We start from the raw sequence: 12262 nt of genomic DNA, 5'->3' as shown, positions 1-12262 counted from the left end.
TCACACCTCCGACTCCAGGCTGGAGACCCGCCGCCAGGACCCGCCGGCGCAGGGACTCGCCACCCCGCGGGCCACCAGCGGGTCCCTCCTGTCCGCCGCCACCGCCCGCAGCAAGGCCAGCTCCCCGCGCCTGCCACAGTCTCTGCAGGCGCCGTCCCAGCGCCCGGACCCCCGGTCACAGGGGTGCACCCCGGGGTGCTCCCGGGGCGGGGCGGACCCCCGCGAGAGGTGTCTCGCGTAGAGGGGCAGGTTGGAGTACGAGTTCATGCAGGCGTGGGGAGCGCACGCCGGCACGGTGAAGGCGGCACGAGGGTTTTGCCGGCAAGCCTCCCGGTAGGACGGCAGCCTGGTCACGGGCGAGCGCGGTGGCAGCCGGCCAGCGGCCTGCGGGCAGCGGGAGCCGCAGCCGTAGCCGGCCTCGGCTTCGGGGAAGAGGTCGGGCACGTCGGCGCGGGCGGCCGGGCGGGGGCCCCCGCAGCGCCGCAGCCCCGCCGGCCGCCGCTTCTCGCCGCGCTCCCCGGGCGCCCGGGCCGAGCTCGCCCACCGGCTCAGCTTCTCCCGCTCCATCACCGCCGCCTCCGGCCGCGCCGGCTCGCCCCTGGCTCTGCAAGTCCTGGTGACTTTCGGGAAAGCTCCGCGAGGGCAGGATGGAGGCAGGAAGGCGCTGCCCACCTCCCGCTTCTTCTCCGCTGCCGAGAGCAGCCGGGGCAGAGTCCCTGAGCCCCCGTGTGTCCCGTCCCTCTGGAGCAAGGGGTTGTTTTGCAGCCGGTCCCCCCGTCCCGACGGCCGCTTGTGCTCCCTGTAGATGTCCGGTGGTGGGAGGTCTCTGGGGAACGTGGGGGGCGGGAGGGGAGCCCCGACATGGTTCCCCACCAGCATTTGCTCCCCATAATCCCCTCCTGGGGAAGTCTTCACCAGGAGGTGGGGGAAACCTGTGACAGCTTCATCCCCTACACAGCCACCGCGAAACTTCAGGGGGTGTAGCAGGTGGGGGTGCTCGTTTTCCCCTCTCCAGTTCTCCTCCCCGTGCAGACGGGAGTCCACGGGGACGGGCTGGGGCAGCGGCAGCCCCAGGGGAGCGCCCTTGGGAGCGTGGGCTCTCCCCAGCCTCTCGGCGGGGTGCGGGCCGGAGGGGGGGCCGCGGTGTGCGCCGGTGCTGTTCTGCACCACGAGCTGGGGTGTCCTCAGGGAGAAGGTGGTCTGGAGGCGCTCACTGTGGTTGCTCCAGTCCTCAATGGTGCGGGTGGCCTGCTCCAGTGAGCCGCCCACGCTGGCCGTTGTCACCATCTCTTTGGCCGCCTGCAGCATTTTCAGCACATTAGCCTGGGCTGAGCTGGCAGTGACATCGGGTGTGGGTGCCCGCCCGGGACTTGACAGGGTCTGCACCCCATTGAAGCAGCTGTAGATGCCCTGTGGGGAGAAATGGAGACCCCCCCATCGTCAGCAAGGTCAGTGGGGTCCTGCCCCCTGAGCTCACCCTGCTGAGCTGAATTCATGCTGCTGAGTCTGAGGTATCTTCAGAGAACTGACACCTCCCTCCCCAGGATCCCCAGAACTTGTCAACATGGGTGACACTATTCTCTATCACCCCTTTCCCCAGGGTTGCTGATAAGGATGTGGGATCATTCCCAGGACTGAACCCTTTCCCCAAAAGCTGGCTTTTCTCACCAAGATCTCATATCAACAAGAACACCTCCAGTCCTTCCCATGCAGGTCTAAGGACAATGCCCACCAAGCCGTGTCCATCTCTGTGACACCATGGGAAGACATTTGGGCCCCTCGAAAGCCCCTGTCAGCATCCCTCACCCTGCTGATGGCCAGGAGGAAGTCAAGCTTGTGGGACTTGGGGACGGAATGACGCAGCTTCCAGTAGACGAGGTGCTCCCAAGCGAAGACCAGCAGGCTCAGCCCCATGGCCACCAGCAGCATGTAGAAAACCCCAGCCATGTTGTCAATGTCCAGCTTGCTGCTCATCACCTCATTCTTCTCATTCTGGCAGATCCCTGACAGCCAAACGGTCTCCAGCTTCTGAGTCTCACCTGGGACATGCATGACAGTGCAGGGGTTGAAAATCCACCCCTGGGAATCATCTTCCCAAGCACATCCCTGCTCCTTTCCACCCTACTGTGGATGGAGAAGGATAAAGAGATCCCTGAGCCTCTGGAGGTGGAATCACCTAATGCTGCTTCCATTGGCCTGAGCATCCCACCAGTCACTTGTCCTTCTCCAGGGTCCTCTCCCAGCTCTGTTCCCCACCCACGTGCCAGCCAGCTGTGCTTACTGTCCTCTTCCCAGGCTTCTCCTCAGGACCCTCAAATGTTGTGCACAACCATCTCCAGGATTTTACAACCCCAGAGGGAATGACACGCACAACATCCAGAGGATTTCATATCCCCTGAAAGGAGCTGGTGAGGTCCCTCAGTGCCATCCTACCATGAGGGTGTCAGCTGTGAAGGCTGCACAGGGTTTGAGGACCCAAGCCTTGTTCCCTGGGTTAGTCTGCAGGGCAGGGGTGGGGCAGGATGGGGACAGGGCTAAGGAGGAGCTCACGCAAACACCCACCATCTCCCAGGAACTGCAGCAGGGCCAGGTCAATGGCCCGCTTCCAGCGCGAGTCCTTCTGCAGGGCGATGCCGTAGCCCGTGGTGGCAAACACCTTCCCGCTGCCGATGGTCACCAGCTTGCAGCCCTCGTCCTTGCCTGCCATGTAGTTGAGCACCGCTGCGTCGTAGATGAAGGCATCCAGCTTCCTGCCCCACCAACAGGAGGAAGGGTGAGGGGGGTCAGAAAGCCCGTTAGTGGGGGAGGGCTGTGCCTATTTGGGAAGCTCTATCCCTTTCAGAAAGCTGTAGCCCATCTGGAGGGGGTTCTATATTCTCTTGGGGTCCCTGACCCATCCTGGAGTGCTGTAACCACACTTGGAGGGGAATTACACAGTCCTGGGGGGAGTTGTACCACCTGGGGGAGCCATGCCCCATCTGGGGTGAGCTGCATCCCTTTTGAGGGAAGCTGTATGAAGCTGTATCCCATCTGCAGGTTGTGCCATGTTTGGGGGTCCTGTACTTCATCCGGGGAAGATGCAGAGACATACCCTGTCTGGGAGAGCTGTACCCAGCCTGGGGGGCTCACATCCAACTTCTGGGGGGTTGTACCCCAGTTGAGAAATCCCTTCTCCATCTGGGAACTCCTGTACCCTATTCCAGGGAGCCACAGTTACTTGGGGATGCTGTATGTCATTTGGAGGAGCTCTGAGAGCCATACCCCATCTGGGGGCCATACCCCATCTCTGGGAGCCATACCCCATTTTGAGGCTGGTGAGGGCATCCTCCACAGAGCGCTGGTTGTACTTCACCATGTGGGTGTGCATGTCGGGGTAGTTGCTGCGGATGTTCCTCTCGGTGCTGCCGTTGGGGACGGTGCCGAAGCGGAAGGGTGGATACTGCTCCTGCGGCCTCTGGAACTGCAGTGGGGAGCCCCAGGGGGTGGCATCACATGGTGCCCATGTCTTTCCATGTTTCCAGCATGCCCCCTCCCCAGCCAGCCCTCTACTCATGCACTCGTGCCCAGACAACTGGCAGTGATGTGTAGCTCCGCACACATCACTGCCAGTAACTTCAAAAAGGGGTTTTTTTAGGGATTTTTTAGGGTTCCCACCCCAATGATCACCTTCCTGTCACTCAGCCCTGACACAGTGTCGATGTACTGCTCCTGGATCATGAAGGCAGCCAGGTTGGCTGTGTAGCTGGCGAGGAAGATGACAGCGAAGAAGGCCCAGATGAGCACCATGATCTTGCTGGTGGTGCCCTTGGGGTTCTCGATGGGGACTGAGTTGTTGAAGACCAGAGCCCACAGCAACCACACGGACTTGCCGATGGTGAAGGAGGGACCTCCCGGCCCTGCAGAGACAGGGAACAGAGGGGACATTTGTCAGCCCAGCCAGGGATGTGTCTCCCCCTCCCAGCTCCCACCTTCCCAACTCACTCTTGCCGCTGGTGAGGTTCTGGTTGTAGCCAACGGGGCTGAAATACTCAAACACGAAGACGGTGATGGCCACCACAGTGAGGCACATGACAAACATCATGACCCACACAGCTGGGCTATAAGGCTCTGCAAAGCAAGTAGAACTTTGTGAGCCTCCAAGGACATCCCCTGGTCCTTTGAGCACTGCCAGGAGCCCTCCTGGATGGATGGGGCTCATCCTGAATATTGCCCCTCCTTGGGGAGGAGTTGGAGATTGGTAGCACCATGGCCAAGCAGCTCCACAGGGAATCAGAAGGGAAGGGGGTTGCTACAGAGCTAGGGGATGCAGCTATGCTTCCCTGCCTATACAAAATCAGGTTCTCACTAACAGGGAGATCTTTACAAAATGCTATCCATCTCCAGGGTCACTGCAGGAGGGTTTCCCAGGGGATCACAGGCTGTCCCCCATGATGGTTCTGGCCACAGGACTGTGCCTGCACATGAGGCACAGAACCAGCCCCCCAGCCCTGCTTAGCCCTGGGGAGAGCCCCCCCCGCCGTAAGTGGCGACAAGCAATGAGCCCCTGCCTGCCCAAGATGATCTGGGATGGAGCAGCAGGAGCACTGGGGATGCTTCCGAGCCATCAACGTGTGGCCACCGAGATCCATTTATCAGCACGTCCTTCGCTGTCAGGGAGGAGAGGCCTCCCCTGATGGGGATGTGGCTCACTAGCGCAGAGGCAGGAGACACAGGGACATGGGGACCGCAGACCCCGACCCTGCCAGACCAGGGCAGGATGCTCCGTCTGTCCCTGGGGTGGTGAAGGTGACCCTGCTTCTGTGGGAGTCTAGGCTTCGTGGTGTGGGGGGGACAGGATGAGGAGGATGTGCCCAGGCTGATGATCCCAGCTTCCATGGCATCCCTGGTACCTCCCCACACAAGAGCGCAGTGCCAGCTGAGCTGGGACATTGCTGCTGTGCCCTTGCCGAGTGCAGAGAGCCCTGCCTGAGCTGAATTTCCTGATGACATTGGCCCATCCTCCCCTTCCTAGGCTGCAGTTTTGCTGGTGTAAAACTCATTAAATAAAACTTTTAGCACTGGTGGTTTCCCACTTGGCTTAACCACTGGCTCTGGTGGCAGAGATGGGTCCCCAAAGCAGAGCTCCAAGCCGACAAATCCTCCCACGTCCCCATCCTCCCTCCTCCACACAAAAAACCACTGAGCCCAGCCTCAGTCTCCAGCCTCCATCTCCATAATAAAAGGATTACTCAGGCAGGGAAGAAAGAAGCCCCAAAGCCGACAGCACAATCTCCTTCCCTTATGACTTAGGCTTTTTTTCCTTGAAAGTTGTTAAAACTGAACAATATTTCCAATTTTCATTTGTAGGAAGTATGGGATGAACCTGCAGAAAGACAGAGGGACACAGGGCTCACCCAGGAAAGCGGAGGGGGACACGGTGCCGTTACTCCGGGCCACCATGACGCTGATGCCTGTCTCCACAAAGGGCACGGAGAAATCCACAATCTCAGACCGCTCCTCATTGATGGTGAGGGAGCCGATGGCCATGTCTGCACGCTTGTAGTACACCTGGAAAAGGGGCAGGTGAGCTTGGGATGGGCAGAGGGACAAGCAGAGGGACCCAGACCACTTTCCCCAGGCATTTCTTCATCTCCAGCATTTCCAGCCTTAATTTCTGCCTTTTTAAAAACAAAAAAAAATTAGTTTCCTAAGTGATCAGGGGCACAGACACAACCTGCTGTAGGGTTGTAAGTGTTCATCTGATGACTCCTCCAGGGAGGAGCTCATGCCAAGCTGTCCTGTGCCCACAGTCCCACCACAAGTCTCATCTTCACCAGGAAAGCCACAGGTCAGGGGGGAGTGGTGCCCTCCAGGGGGGAGTGGTGCCCCTGAAGCGGGGTCTGAGCCGTGCCCATCCCTACCTCACCAATCATGCCGTTCCAGACGCCACGGACGATCTTGCCGTGTTTGCCATTGGTCACCAGGTAGAGGTCGTAGGAGAACTTCACTGCCTTGGCCAGCTTCTTCAGGATGTCGATGCAGAACCCTTTGCAGCACAGCTTGGTGTAGGGATCCACAAGGCCATCACCACTGGGAACACACCAGGAAAGATGGGTTGGACCAAACAGAGATGCTCTGAGCACCCTGGCCACCACCTGCCAAGGGAGTGGGGGCCAGACTTGCCGAGCTCCACGTCCCTGGAGCTCACCTCTGGGAGGAGTTGGTCTGCTTGCGGCAGGGCACGGTGTTGCGCACGCAGACCCCCGTGCTGGGGTCCGTGTTCTCCACGATGACAAAGGGTCTCTCCTCCAGCGTGGCCACTGTCAGGTGGCGGTTGTCAACCACAGGCTGCATGAAGGAGCCGTAGCGGGGCCACACCGGGTACTTCATGTGGATGATGCCTTTCTCCCACTTGCCCACCTGCCCCCAAGGGAGAGCACATGGTCACCCCAGCAAAGGCTCTGGAGGTCACACGTGATCCCATATCCATCCTCCCACCTTTGGGGCTTATTCCTTGTGAGCCCCATCTCAGCATCCCTTTCCCCACACACCCCTGGACCGTGGGGTGAAGTGTTTCCTCCTGAGCCCCAAGCTTCACACTCAGGTGAGCACAAACCTGGACAAACTTTACCCAAAATACTTTCAAATGACAAAAAAAACCCCTCCATGCATCTTGCTTCAGATCTAGGTGTTTGACTGCTGTTCTCCAGAAGTGGGCATCTGCATTTCTGACTTCTTTTTCAACTTATCAGCCAAATTGCAAGGAAAACTGACAACTCCTGCCAGAGCTTTGGTGCTCATCATTGCTGCAAACCCCCACCATGGCACCATGGGTACTTTTGGGACCAGCCATGGTAGATTCGGGTTTTGCATGGTACAACCCACCCCAGGATGAGACCCCAGCCTGTGCATGGCCCCAGGCTCACCCTGCCCAGCCACCCCGCAGTGTGCCCATTTCAGGGGTCTGGGGGTTCCTACCATCTCCCAGAGCCGGTGCTGGTTGAGCGTGATCACCACCATGGTGGGCTTGACCAGGTAGCCACCTTCATTGAAGGAGAAGTCCCTGTGCTCCCATGTCACATTGAGAAGGTGCCTGGTGGGACACAGAGCCTGTAAGCCCTTGGCTGTGCGGCCCTGCACTGTGCAGCCTTCCTCCTCCTCCTCCTCCACCTTCACTCAGGCTGCCACAGGTCCCATGGAGACATGTGGGGCTGAGAACTGGAGACCAGCTTTAACCCCCATGCAAGGGGCAGAGGGGAGCTGGAGAAAGCTCTTCTAGCAAGGAGGCACCAAGGATGATGGCCCACGGCAGGGCTGAGCATGCACAGACTGCCAAAGCAGACCTGAGGTGCCACAGAGCTATGATAGCCCCCCTGAGACCCCCAGGGGTCCTGAGTCGCCAAGAAACATGGGAAAAGGCAAGGGAGATGCTGGGACATCTCTGGGGAGATGCCCAGTGAGCATCATCCTTGCTGCTCACCAGCTCCATCCCCCTCCTCCCCTGCCCTTTCCCTCACTTTTTCCCCACTCCTCCCGTTTCACACCCACCCCAGTCCTCACCGGTAGAAGCTTGTGTTGGTGGCAGTGGCCCTGGTGGGGGTCCAGCAGTCCTGCCCCACCTCTGGGAGGTAGCCATGGGCACGGAAGAAGCTGGCTGCCCCCATGGCAATGATGGCCACGCCGTCCCGCACCTTCTGCCGCAGGCTCAGCTTCCAGCTCTCCGTCACCACGCTGATGAGGCCGACCGGGAAGGAGGAGGGTGGCACCTCCATGTTGCCCACTGTCATGCTGGGCACAATCCAGATGTATCCTGGCCCCACAAGCCCGGCTTGTTCTGCCATGGAGAAGAGATACTCGGCCTCCTCTCGGGAGCAGTAAACGAGGAGGACCTGGGCATCAATCTGGCGCAAGAGCCGCTGCGTCCTGGAGCTGCTCTGCTCCTGGCTCATCTCAAAGGTGAGCACCTCTTGCAGCTCCCAGCCAAAGTAGCTGGCATCTGTGAAGGAGCGGATGACATCCAGGAAGATGTTGTAGCCTGGGTAGAGGCTGGTGATGACAGCAAAGGAGCCCCAGTCGTATTCCTCCAGCACCTTGAAGATCACCTGGATTTGCTGCTCGATGGAGACACCCAACTGCAGGAAAGCTGATCCGGGCTCCTGAGGGAGGAGAGGGATCAGGGGCTGCTCTGGCATCATGATCCAGGTCTCATGCAGCCATGCAAGCCTCCTTGAATTTGCTATCTTGAAAAGTTCAAGATTGCCATGAACCAGTGTTTGTCCATGGGCTCGAGACACCCAAAACCACACTAATACTGCTCCAAAGAATTTTACCACATGCAAAGGGTCAATTCCTGCAGCCATTTCTTAGCACATTGACCAAAAATTTCTCCATCCTGCAAAGGAGATCATCAGTTTCTCCTTAAATCAGAAGGAGGTGGGTGAAAGCTCTGCCAGGAGCATAAATCCCATCCCTGCTCCATCTCACTACCTGCAGCCAGAGCTTGTGTGGCTCCTTCCCTCCTGCTCCACCTCCCTGGCCATCTGGCCTCTCATTAGCAAACCTTAATTGGTCTGATTCTGTCTTAAATGATTCAGCGAATGGCAGTTGCCAAAGGTCACGTGCAGGTTTTGCCACCCAGGCCCTCCCCACCTCCAGAGAAGTAGTCTGGGGTGAGCCCCAGAGAATCCCAGACAGGGAGGAGGAGACAGATCCCTCCACCGATCCCGAAATACACAACTCCTGGAGAAAGCTGCAGAAAATCACCTGGACAGCAAAGCCATGGACATTTTTCCATTGCTCCGGGCTCCATCTGAGCCCTCTACACCCACCTGAGTCCACTGCACCAACCAGAGCCCACTGCGCCCACTGCCACCCTCCCACAACGCGCTCGAGGTGCTCCATGAGCACCAGTGAGGACAGACAGGGCTGTGGGGCTGCAATCCAGGGGGATTGGACCCCAAATCACTATGCAAGAAAAGCACAAAATCTGTTCCCTCAAGAAGGGCAGGATCTCCGGCCACAGGAAAGAGCAAGCACTGAAACCCCTCCAGCACCCAGGCCGGGCAGGCTGAGGAGATAACCCAAATCTCCACACCCAGGACCCTCCAGCCTGGCTCCAGCTCTCCCTGACACCGGCAGCTCCCAGCAGGCAGGGTACAGTTAACTGACAGTGAGGAGCAGAGATGCCAGTGAGCAGCAGAGAAGGCAGAAATCCTGTGTCAGCCGTGGTGCACCTGAGATCACCGCCACAGCTGAGCAAGGCTTCTTCATGCTGCCCACACAGCCATTGCAGGGCTGGATCCAGCCCCAGCAGGGCAGGAGGAAGACAAGGTTGTGATAACTCTGCCACTGCCCCAGCATCCCGTGGTGGGCACAGGAAGCAGCACACCGGGGAAGGCCCTTCCACTGGGCACTGAGGTCCTCTCCCACACCCCATTAACGGGGCCCCTCCTTGAAGTCCCCACCATGTCCCACCACCCCTGCTGGCCACACTGCCACAGCCACTGATCCACCATTCCTGGCCCTGATCCCAAAGGCTGCAGTCCAGCCGTTCCTCTGCCCTCCAGCATCCCACATCCCTTACCTATGCCACTCTAACAGTTCCTCATGTCTCTCATCCCCCCTGGAAACAGTAAGTGAGAACCTCACCTTTGGGGTCAGGACCACTGCAGACCCGCCACTGATGCTGATGATGGGGACCTGGGTCTGGGAGGAGATGAAGTCAAGGATCTGGGCCACGGCCTCCGTGCCCACGTTGTCTTCAAAGACGATGCCGTGGATCTTGTGGCCGGCGAGGATGTCGCAAATCTGGGTGAGGAGGGTGCTGGGGTTGGTGTTGTTGACGACAACAGTGATGGGATGGATCTCCAGGGGCATGTCCAGGAAGCTCTGGGGGCTCAGGCGGGAGCGGATGTGCAGAGGGTAGGACGTGCCCCCAAACACCACGGCCACGTTGACCACCGGCTCCTCGGGGCCCGGCAGCAGGATGTCCGTGAAGGCAGCCGAGCAGCCCAGCACCATCGACAGTAGCAGAGCGTGCGCCGGCGCTCTGCCCATGTCCACCAGCGTGTCCCTGCCAGCACAGGACACAGCCCCTCGCATCCAGCTGCACACCAGGACCCCCAGCCCCGCTCGCCCCCGCCCTCCCCACTGCCCTGCGGCGTCACCATTGAGGGTAGACCCCAGGGAACGAGGGGACCTTCCGTGCTTTGGGCACTGGATGTGGTGAAGGAATGACCACAGGGTTGTACTCACCACCCACTGTACACCTCAGTGCTGTGTCACTTGTTCCAGTCTTATCTACCACCAACCCTTCACAGCCAGTCCCTGTTTCCCACCACCACCCTGTCCTCACCTCAGCATCACCATCTCCCTCCCACTGCCCTCCCACCCCATCCAAAAGCCACCACTGCTACACTGGTCCATATCATCCCTTCAGCCAGGGACAGAGATAGCTGCAAGAGATGCCAGGAGGGGCTGGCAGCTCTTTGGTGCCTCTCTCTGCAGCAGACAGCCGCTTTCAATATTCAAAGGCTTTGCCCTTGAGAGATGGTTCAGCTCTGCACCCTGCTTGTTGAGACTTTGCAAATCACAGTCACTGAAGTAGCTGGTCCCCTGCCTGTCCCGCTGCCTGTCTCCTGCCCATCATCCTACTTCAGCCCCTTCTCTGCTACAAAATCCCAACCAAAGCACCTATCTGGCTCCATATCTCCAAGTTTTCCCTCCAAGTTTTCCACAGCATCCTTCAGCTTTCCTTCTTCTTCTCTTTACCCCCAGTGTGTCCCCTGCTGGCAGTGCCACCCCAATGGGACACCCTTCACACTGTGTCTGTGCTGGCTACACCCCAAATCCAGGCTCTCAGGGGCTGTTTGGGCACATCCTCCCTGCCAGGTCCCCAGTTCTCCACTGCCAGTGGGTGCTCACGCTGCAGCAGTTGAGGTGACAGTCCCCTGAAGTGGGACACATCCCTGCGCACAGTGATGCACCCTGTGCTGGAGTTCACCTCTCAGAGACCACCAGCAAAACCAACCTGTGACCAGGGGTATCCAAGCCCCTCTGAGCCCCATTTCCCCCAGGGCAGTCACCCTCATGCCAAGCGGGGCAGCAGGGAGGGGGACAAGCAGCCCTCCACAGGGGCACCAGCCACACACCAGTGTTGCTTCATGCAGCAAGGTGCCAGCTGGTGCTAAGAAACGTCACTTGCAATTAAAAGCTGCTGTTGCTTAATGTGTCTCCAGCACAGCCAGATGCTCCTCTCACTGAGTCCCGGCTGGTTTTGGGGTCTGGGCTGCCCCGGTGACCTGCACCCCAACACTCCTCCATGCCGCAGTGACGGACACCCCGTCAGCACGCTGCGAAAACACTGCCAGCATGTTGGACTGAAAATGCAGGACATAAACCCAGCAGCTGCTGGGCTGGGCACCCTGCAAGAGCTGCTCGGCGCAGATTCAAGCACTGGGGCTGTTCCCTCTAGGGAGCACAAAGCACACATTTCTCTCCTGTACCCCTTGGCTACCGCGAAATCTTGGGCACCTGTCCGGGTGCTGATGCTCACCGGCAGCATCTCTCTCAACCAGCTGAGTTTCATCAGGGAATCATCCATGCCCAGCACCCACCACCACCCAGGAGGTTCACTCTGCCTGGCTGCATCTGCCACCCCACTCCACGTCACAGCTGGTGGAGCTGCAGGAGCCACAATGCCACAGCGATGGCCGCAGCCAGGGCCCCTTGGCCAGAGAGGGCAGCAGGTGAGTCATGCCATGCTGGCAGCGTCCCATGCTCCGGCACGGCCAGCTCAGTGGCAGGGCAGCCTGCACTGCCTGCTCCTCACTGCGAATTCCCAAGTATTTTTAGTCCTGTGATAAATAATTCATTGGGAATTCGGCATCAGCTACCCAAGCAGAGAGGAAGGGGAGCAACACGCCACCCAAAACAAACAGAATCGCCCTGCCAGCAGCACTGCCCGTCTGAGCCCTCCTCAAGGACATTTAAATATACTCTGGGCCCTTGTGGTGATTGATTGGGTTTGCTAGTGCCAGCTCTGGCACCGCACCTACTCCAGGACTTTATCCTCCTCTTCCTCAACTCAGCTCTTGCCTAAGCTCAGGAGCCTCTTCCAGCACCGAGTAATCCAGGCACAGACCAGTGGTCATCCCTTGCCATGCCAAGCTCTGTCACCCCCTGCTCCTGGCTCTGACTGGGGACAGGGTTGAGCAATCTGGTTTCCCATGGAGCAAGCCGCAGGTGGAAAATATCCCCATCCCTCACAACTGAAATGCGATGG

General features: G+C 59.0%; 1 protein-coding gene across 1 annotated transcript; it reads right to left on the bottom strand.

Annotated features, from left to right (window-relative positions):
- On the bottom strand, positions 1-10112 carry GRIN2C (glutamate ionotropic receptor NMDA type subunit 2C). The gene is made up of 12 exons (XM_041486584.1): positions 9628-10112; positions 7540-8135; positions 6958-7072; positions 6188-6399; positions 5901-6069; positions 5394-5547; positions 3982-4107; positions 3667-3896; positions 3300-3460; positions 2563-2750; positions 1807-2039; positions 1-1410 (listed from the first exon to the last, which is right to left on the bottom strand). Exons 1-12 carry the CDS (start codon positions 10078-10080, stop codon positions 1-3), a joined length of 4047 nt encoding a protein of 1348 aa, XP_041342518.1. The 5' UTR covers positions 10081-10112.
- Between the last annotated feature and the right edge of the window lie 2150 nt (positions 10113-12262).

Source organism: Pyrgilauda ruficollis, unplaced genomic scaffold, assembly GCF_017590135.1.
Source record: "Pyrgilauda ruficollis isolate IOZ18807 unplaced genomic scaffold, ASM1759013v1 scaffold77, whole genome shotgun sequence".
Classification (NCBI taxonomy): Eukaryota; Metazoa; Chordata; class Aves; order Passeriformes; family Passeridae; genus Pyrgilauda; species Pyrgilauda ruficollis.
Note: the sequence above shows the minus strand (reverse complement) of the source record. Positions and strands in the feature narration are given on the sequence as shown.

What these genes read in the sequence shown, in the direction of transcription:
- GRIN2C (XM_041486584.1), bottom strand. Translation starts at nt 10,080, where the DNA reads ATGCGAGGGGCTGTGTCCTGTGCTGGCAGGGACACGCTGGTGGACATG. An exon ending in CAGTGGTCCTGACCCCAAAG is followed by an intron (nt 8,136 to 9,627) that starts GTGAGGTTCTCA and finishes CTCCTCCCTCAG; the next exon opens with GAGCCCGGATCAGCTTTCCT. An exon ending in GGAACGGCATGATTGGTGAG is followed by an intron (nt 5,548 to 5,900) that starts GTAGGGATGGGC and finishes CCCCTTTTCCAG; the next exon opens with GTGTACTACAAGCGTGCAGA.